Source organism: Parus major, chromosome 23, assembly GCF_001522545.3.
Source record: "Parus major isolate Abel chromosome 23, Parus_major1.1, whole genome shotgun sequence".
NCBI classification, from domain to species: Eukaryota; Metazoa; Chordata; class Aves; order Passeriformes; family Paridae; genus Parus; species Parus major.
Genome location: NC_031791.1, coordinates 2209804 through 2218003, shown reverse-complemented (window position 1 = coordinate 2218003; position 8200 = coordinate 2209804). Strand labels below are relative to the sequence as shown.

Sequence of the window (8200 nt, the reverse complement as noted above, 5' to 3'; positions counted from 1 at the left end):
GGAGGAGCTGTGGGGTTGTGGGGGGCTGGTGGCAGCACCCCAGTGGCTTTTGCCACCCCCAGTTCACAGCCCAGCCTGCCCAGCTTGGGGTCCCCGTGTCCAGTGCCACACTCACATTTCCTGATGCTGCCTGGGGTGAGCAGGGAGGGCACTGGAAGAGACGGGGATGGAAGCTGGGAGCAGCTCCACACACTGCCCATGGCACCCCAAACCCCACAGCACCCAAAAACCCCACAGACACTGCCCTGCTCCCCCGGGCACCCCACACCCATGGGGATCCCCCTGCAGCATCTCCCCCCAGCCCCGGAGCTTCCTGGGCATGGGGAATTCCTGGATGGAGAAGGAAAAAGCCGCCGAGTTTCCTCCTTGGGGAGGTGGTGAAGTGCTGGCCTGGCTCCCCCTGTGGATCAGTGCCTTGACCACAGCTTGGCCAGGCCAAACCATCCTCTCCAGGCTGCTCCCACAGGACTGGGGACAGGCAGGATGTGGCTGTGTCCCCACGGCCTCCAGCCCTGACCCGCACACCCGGCAGGATCCCAGCCCGGGACACTGCAGTGGATCCCTGTGGTGGGATGAGGGATCCCAGAGACGTTCAGGGATGAGGAACAGGAGCGCTGGAGATGTTTCCCAGCTCTGGCAACGCTCCGAAGAAGCTCGGAGGGAACAAAGAGGCCCTTGGCCATAGCTGGGATTGCTCCAGTAGCAGCAAAGAGTGAGTGGGGCCTCAGTTCCTGCTCGGGGGAGCAGAGCAGCCACTCTTCCCTGCATCCCTGGAGCAACTGGGAGCTCCCAAATGGGGCAGGGACACAGCCAGCCTGGATTTGGGCCAGTGGATGGCACCCTGGGGTGGCACTGGAAGGGGAGCAGAGCTGGGCGTGCCAGGACAGCCGGGCTGGGACACCCTCACCTTTTCCTTGGGATCGTCCCTCAGGCTGGTCCTTCCTGAGCTTCTCCCTGGCTCCTGTAGGGCAGAAGGAGCTCGTGGTGGTGCCTGCCTGGATTATCCCACTCTGGGGTGCTCCCTCTGGGTTATCCAGGGGTCTGGGATCCCCAGGGATGGGACCACAGGAGCCTTCCCCTCCCTCATTCCCTCCGGCCACCGACACCTCCCTCAGCAGCACCGGGTGGAAAAAGCGAGGCAGGGATTTTCCAGGGGCTGGATCAACCGGGCATGGGATGGGGACTGGGATGGGGACGGGGTTGGGGGTGGAGATGGGCATGGGGACAGGATGGGGACCCAGGATGGAGATGGAGATGAGGACAGGCACCAGGAAGGGGATGGGGACCAGGAATGGAATGGGGCCAGGGGTGGGGATGGGGTCGGAGGCGGGGATGGGGTCGGAGGCGGGGATGGGACCGGGATGGAGCCGAGGTGCCGCTGCTGGAGCTCACGGTGCCCAGCGGCTCCTCCAGGCAGAAGCAGCGGGTGAACACCCGGCCCTCGGGCTGCGGCACCATCTCGATGAGGTTGCTGCTCTGCATCAGCTCCGCTTGCCGGCGAGTCTTGGGTGCTTCTGTCTGGCACTGCAGGGAGACAGTGGGGTCACGGGGAGGCTGCGGGGGGACAGCCAGGGCTGTGGGGACACGGCGGTGACACGGAGGGGACAGACCTGCTCTCACTGTGCCTCAGTTTCCCCTGTGGGGAAAACCCTGAGCGTGCACAGGGCAGTTCCAGGATCCGGCCGGGATTGGGGTGGGGGCTCAGGGGTGCTCAGGGGAACTCGGGGACACTCAGGGGGCACTCGGGGGCACTCAGGGGCATTCGGGGGCACTCAGGGGCACTCGGGGGCACTCGGGGGCTCTCAGGGCTCTCAGGGGAACTCGGGGGCTCTCAGGGGCACTCGGGGACACTCGGGGGCACTCGGGGACACTCACCCCACCGGCTGAGATCTCGCAGCACCCCTCCTGCCTGGCCAGCTCGGCGTCACAGTAGATCTGGGCTTGCTGGATGTCAAACTGCAGCAGGACGGGGGTGGCAGGTCAGGGCCGGCCCCGGTACCGCCGGCAGAGCTGCCCTGACCCCGCGGGCACTCACCCGGACCGGGGTGCCACGCACGGCGTCCAGCCCCAGGAAGGTGTTGCCCTCCGGGGCCAGCGCCTGCCGCGGTCCCAGCGGCTTGGAGGAGATGGAGGAGCAGTCCAGGTGCACGGACACAGCGTGGCCCTGCACGGCCACCACCACCTTGTGCCACCTCCCGTCGAACAGGGACGCCACGGCCTTGCCCGCAAAGACGGCGCTGACAGAGCTGGCCCCCGGCGCCCTGGCCTGGAACTCCAGGCTTTTCTCGGGGCCGTGCACGGACAGGGAGAGCTGGGCACAGAGGGGACAGCGCTCAGGGACGGCTCCTGGCTGTTCCCTGCCGTGTCCCACCCGTTCCCGGGATGTACCTGGGGGTATCCCTGCCGGTCGGTGACCTGGAAGAGGTACCAGTGCTCCCCGGTGCTGTTCTTCTTCAGCAGCAGGGTGAGGACCAGGGTGAAGGTGGGGGACAGCCCCCGGGGGAACACCTGCCTGTGGGGAAGGGTTTTGGGGTGGCTGGACCCTGTGGGGTGTTCTGGGAATGGAGCTGGCACCAAGGCTGGTGGCACCCATCCATAGGGCACTTTCGGGTGGCAGCATCACCCCAACAACCCCCCGTGGGTCCTGCCACCTTCTGTCCCCACCGGTGGCACCCCAGATGTCATCACAATGGATAGAAGTCCCTCATGGGCTGGCTGCAGCGCCCAGGGCCATATTCTTATCCCAAAATTTTGTCCCTGGGAAGCCAGGAAATGCATCCATCATCCCCAAGGCAGCTGTGGCAGCCTTTCCCCAGCTCACCACAGCCCATCAAACCACTGGAAATATTTGCTCTGGGCTCTGCTCCGCTCCCGGCCTTGGCTCCACACCCGCGACTTTCCAAGCCACAGCTCTGGAGCTGGACCAAGGGATGGGAACTGGGACAAGGCCAGCGGTGTCCCCTGCTCTCCAAGGGGCACGAGGACACCCTGACTGCACACCGGGGTGGGCAGGCACAGGTGGGATTTCACACCCTGGACACCAGGGCTGTCCCCGTGTCCAGACTCCCCAAGGCTGGATCTGGGATGCCAGAAGCCCCCGGCCAAGAGCAACAGCAGCCTGGAGCATCCACCATCCATCCCGAAGCCATCCGAGGATTTGGCTGCCCAGGCTGGATCTCCTCGCCCTCCGGAGAGCCCCATGCCCGGCACAGCTCTGTGCCAGCCCGGGGCGATGTGGGGACAAACCACAGCCGTTTCCTGCAGGAACAGCTCCCCAGGACGTGGATCTGCTCCCACCCTGCCACGCTGCAGCGTCCCTGCCAGCCCTGGCACCGTGGGCACCAGAGACGCAGGGAACAAGGGTCAGTGGCCTTGTGCCCCCCCAGCAGCCCCTCCACGCACCCAGCAGTGCCTGCTCAGAGCTGAGCAGACTCTGGAGCTCATCTGGACCCCGTGAGCTCTGCCAAGAGCAACCACAGAGCAGCCCCAGAGCCCTGCTTGTGCAAGGTTTGGCCACCAGCCGACAGATCCGTGACAGCCTGGGGTTTACTTTCGAGGAGGACGGACTTAGGGCAGCCCCAGGGTCCCCAGTGTCCCCACGGGTGACACGGAGCTGCCTGGCATCCCTGGCACGAGCTAAGGGCAAAGCCAGCTTCACCCAACCTTACAACACCCGGGGATGTTTACAACTGGGGGAGCTTTGGGTCACCTCAGGGCCACCCCACGGGTCACCCAAAGCCACCTCTTGGGTCACCCAGAGTCTCTCACCGCGTGGGCTGGACCAGGGGCACGGTGCCCAGGCGCAGCACCACCGGTCCCCGGGCGCTGCGGATCTTCTTGATGGATGAGATCTTCAGCAGCTCGAACCTTTTAATCAGGTTAAAACCTACAGGACAGAGCAGGGGATGTGAGCCAGTCTCCAGGCAGGACACAGAGCCCATCCCAGAGTGTCAGGGGACCCCTGAGAGGGTCTTTCCTTACCCGTGACATTCTCGTACTTGTCCCCAACCAGATCCTCGTCCCAGAGCTGCGGGCACTGCTCCCCTGTGAGGCAAACCAGTACATCACTGTCACTGCAGTGTTCCCAGGCAGCGTGGGACAAGCAGGGTGGGACCACACGGAGCTCTCCAAGCCCAGGAGAGTCTCGGGGTGTTGTCAGGAGCCGGGGCCAGCCCCCCGAGGCAGCGCTGAGCAAGCAAACCCCGCTCCCACGGCAGCAGCGGCTCCCGGGAGCCGAGAGGAGCGAATCTGGAACGTTCCGGGAGCAGTTCGGAGGGGACAGAGCTGGCCCTGCTGCCTCCCACAGGTGAAATGCTTTCCCCAGCTCTGTCGGGCTTTGCCTCCAGACGGCCCCGCGGCTGGAATCAGCATCAGGAGACTCGGACCAGTGCCAAGGACGCCCCCAGTGCCATCGAGAGCTGTCCCTTCCTGTCCCATCCCGGGGATAGCTCAGAGCTGGTGGCCCTCGGGGACAGGCGTGAGGGTCCAGCCGGAGGCTGAGGCGCAGGAAATGCCGTGTCAGGAGCGGTCACGGGTTGCTGCTGCTGTTTGCAAGGATAAATCACGGCTCCGGCAGCACCGACCCACCTCCAGATGCGCCAGATGTTGGGAGGTGCGAGATAAGGGAGTAAACAAAGGGGTAGAGAGAGAGGGATTTCTTTTGCCTCCACGCAAGCCGGCCCTGGAGCAGGATGGGCGCCAAAGATTCTCCCACCTCTTCCTCAGATGTTCCTGGGGGGTCTCTGACCCTCCCCTGCCCCCCTCTGTCCAAGAACCTGGCACCACCGTGGCTTGTGCCCCAGGGCCAGCAGAGGTGTGGGGACACGCTCTGGCCCTGGGGACCCCAGACACGGCCCTGGGGACCCCAGACACGGCCCCAGCAGTGGCAGCTGTCAGTGTCACAGCCAGGGGCAGAGTCCCCTCCCGCCGGCGCTGACATCACCCTCAGCAGCCCAGGGGACACAAAGCAGAGCATAAATCACCCCAGTGAGAGCCTTTTGAAGCCTCTGCCAGCCCTGCCGCTGATCCCAAGAGAAAATCTCGCCTGTCCAACCCTCCGTCCCTCAGGAAAGGCCGGGACACGGAAGGCCATGCCGTGCTGGGCAGCAGGAGCGGGTGACAGTGACAGGGTCCCCTCCGGGGCAAACCCGGGCCCCCCGGGCCGAGCCACCGCTGATGCAACCACGGCGTCACTTCCAGCGGCTCCTCCCGTGGAGCCCGGAGCTCGTCCCACATCGGGACCCACACTGGGCTCTGCCATCGTGCCCCTGTCCCCAGCTGCACGAAGGGACATTTTCAGAGGCAGGTGAAAGATGGTATTCTGACTAAGGCATGAGTCTGTGACTCTGAAGACGACTGAACATGGGAGTTTAGCTATAAAGTTCCACTGCAATGTTCGGTAATTTCATTACTCTGTTTCAGAGAGCTCTTCTCTTTGAAACAAGTACCTTGCAGAAACATTGTAAGGGTACAGGTATTAACGTCAGGCACCCCCCAGCCCTCCACCATCGTGTGGATCATGGCCAAACCTCTTCCCGACTCGCAGCTGGAGGCCAAACCTCCCTCGGGAGCTCTGTGCATCCTCACCCTGCCCCGAGTGGCCCTGGCTCACCTGCCCTGTCTGCTCCCGCTGCCGGACACGGCTGCCTTGGCTGCCAGCTGGCTCCGAGTGGCCCCTGGCTGAGAGTGGCCCAGCCCCATCCCTCCCCTGATGGCCGTGGGGGCGGTGTCGGGGTGTCCCGGGCTGGTTTCCCGCAGCCGGGCTCGCTCAGTTTGTCTGTCCCTGGCCCCCTGCCCGCGTGGGATGCTGAGCAAAGCCCCGGCGCTCAGTCCGCAGCCACCACTCCAGTCCTGGCACGTGGGGACCTGGCACAGCTCACTCTGTCCCCGGCCACCTCTGCTCTGCCATCCCTGGGTCTGACCCAGCTGTTCCCTCCTTGCCGCAGGGACAGGCAAAGGAGTGGGGTGGCTCCCGAGCCCTCACACCCGGTGGTCCTCACCTTCCTCTGGCGGCAGCTCCTTCCCCTGGCAGGCGCTGACGAGCCCGGCGAGCGCCAGGGCCCAGAGACCCCTCATGGTGCCCGTGGCAGAGGATCAGGGCCCGCACGGCTGCCTGCAAGGGAGAGACTCCGGGCAGCAGCGGGATGGGCACCCGGTGGCCACCAGCCCATGAGGTTGCCCACACCAGGAAAGCCACCATCATGGAGTGGCGCTGACCCTCGTGGCCATGGCTCGGTGATGTTTTGGGGATGAGTGTGGCCCCCACCCATCTGCTGCACACCCACCCCAAGCCTCAGCATCGCAGCATCCTTGGGTGTCAAAGCCCAGCACCCGGATTTACTGCAGACATTGGGAAATGCAGCGACTGAACCACCCCAGAGTGGCTCCTGCGTGCACCCACCCAGGAAGGTCTCGCCTCCTCCCGTTTTATCTCCCGGTCCCGTGTGGGTCCCGGGGTGTCCCTGCAGGTCACCCCGACCTGGCCTCCCTCCTGCTTCCTGCCACGAGGCAAGCTGGGGCTGCAGGCAGGGAGCCGGAGCCGGGACGGACCGGACACGCTCGGCTCCAGGGGCTGCTGCCAGAGCGGGACGTGCATCCCTGCTCTTCATCCCACGCAGAGCCTCCGGGACCTCCGGCAGCGGGGCCACCTCTGCCCTGCTTGCTCGGGGCTGTCTCGCAGCCTCAGCTCTTCCCAAGCTCCCAGCCGCCCTGTCCTGAACCACAACCCCTACCCCTCTTGTCCTCTGCGCTGCCACCCGCCCCCCTGGCCTGGCGCTGCTCGCACCCAGCTCTTCTCCCATCCTTGTACCCTCCGCGCCCCCCACTCCGCTCCCCAGCTCCCCCCGCCCGCTCCCCGCCTTCCCTGCGCCGCACCCTCCGCACCGGCGGGTCCCCGCGGCCCCGGGCGTGATTAACTCCGGTGATTAACAGGGAATCCCCCCTCGTCCCGTCCCGTCCCGTCCCATCCCGCCGCAGGGCCGGGCTCCGCCCGCCTCCGGTGCGGGGCTGCCTGGGGCTCACCTGCGCGGGGCTCGGCGGGGACGGGGCTGCCGAGGGGGTGCGGGACACCGGGAACTCCGCCGCGGGACACCGGGAACTCCGCCGCGGGACACCGGGAGCCGCCGCGCCGCCCCCGCCACCTTCCCCGCCTCCCTTCGGGGGGGTCCGAGCCGCCCCCCAAGCGCTGCCCGCCCTCCGTACCACCCCCCCAATCCGGGGGGGGGCCGCAGCCTGCCTTCACATCCCCGCCCTTCTTCTTCTCCTCCTCCTCCTCCTCCTCCACCCCCGGGCGCCTCCCCCGGCAGCTCTTTCCCTTCCTCCCCACTCTCCTTCCCCCTCTCCGGCTGCTGGACCCGGGCCCAGAAGAGGGGAACCCCAATCCCGGGGGTGGGGTGTAGCCCATTTTCTGGCTGCCATCCCTGTGGAGCGGCTCTTCCTCCCCGCGGGGAACTGAGGGCACCCGGCTGCTGGCACGGCGGTGGCATCGGTGGCCACAATGTCCCTGCGTGAGGAGGGTGACCCTCAGGGATGTTCCTCCGCTGGCACGACCCTAGGAGCAGCTCCGGACGGACGGCGGGGCGCGGGGGCAGCCAGCCCGCTGTGTGACACGGAGCTGGTGTCCCCTCCCTGCGCCCTGGGGTGGCTTGGGGACAGTCTGGCTCAGGCAGAGGTGCCCGAGGTCAGAGCGCTCAGACGGGATCGCTGCCACCGAGCCTGCCGCTGGCACAGCTGCTGCTCCCACGTCCCCAGCAGCAGCAGCAGCAGCGGGGCTGCTGATTTCCCAGAGCCCTGCCAAGCCCCGGAGGGATCCGGCGCCCATCCCAGCGCCCCCGCGCAGCATCCAGCCCCTCGCCGCTGGGACGTGGCAGCCTGGAATGCTGCCCCGGGGCCTGGCTGCCCCGCTCTGCTCCATCCTCACATTCCCATGCGTGCCAGGCCGCCCTGATCCCCCCGAAACAGGCAGGGAACGAGCCCAGCTCGTGCAAGTTTGGGATTGGGGGGGGTGCAGAGTATCCACTGGCATCTCCATGGCTGCATTCCAGTGCTGGGATGGCACAGGGATCCTCAGGATGGCTCAGCTGCGTTTTCTCCCAAATTGTGATGGATTTATTTAGGCTGCAGCTTTACAGACGCGTGAGGGACGCACGGATCTCCATAAAGTCGCTAATTAATAACTGCTGGTTAGGCAGAGGCAGTAAAT

At 66.1% G+C, this 8200-nt stretch overlaps 1 protein-coding gene across 4 annotated transcripts in view; it reads right to left on the bottom strand.

Moving 5' to 3' along the window:
- Positions 1–7146, bottom strand: part of COL16A1 (collagen type XVI alpha 1 chain) — a 23633-nt gene extending 16487 nt beyond the window's left edge. For 3 of the 4 annotated variants that reach the window (XM_015649175.3, XM_015649177.3, XM_015649178.3), the window contains exons 1-10: positions 7021–7145; positions 6000–6112; positions 3982–4044; positions 3769–3886; positions 2389–2512; positions 2036–2311; positions 1876–1956; positions 1393–1524; positions 908–961; positions 116–151 (exon numbers count right to left, since the gene is read on the bottom strand). In XM_015649175.3, the coding sequence (XP_015504661.1) occupies positions 116–151; positions 908–961; positions 1393–1524; positions 1876–1956; positions 2036–2311; positions 2389–2512; positions 3769–3886; positions 3982–4044; positions 6000–6075 (960 nt within the window). In that variant the 5' untranslated portion in view covers positions 6076–6112; positions 7021–7145. Of the gene's footprint in view, positions 1–115; positions 152–907; positions 962–1392; positions 1525–1875; positions 1957–2035; positions 2312–2388; positions 2513–3768; positions 3887–3981; positions 4045–5999; positions 6113–7020 lie in introns of all 4 variants that reach the window. The other variant, XM_015649176.3, reaches the window with a different exon arrangement.
- Between the last annotated feature and the right edge of the window lie 1054 nt (positions 7147–8200).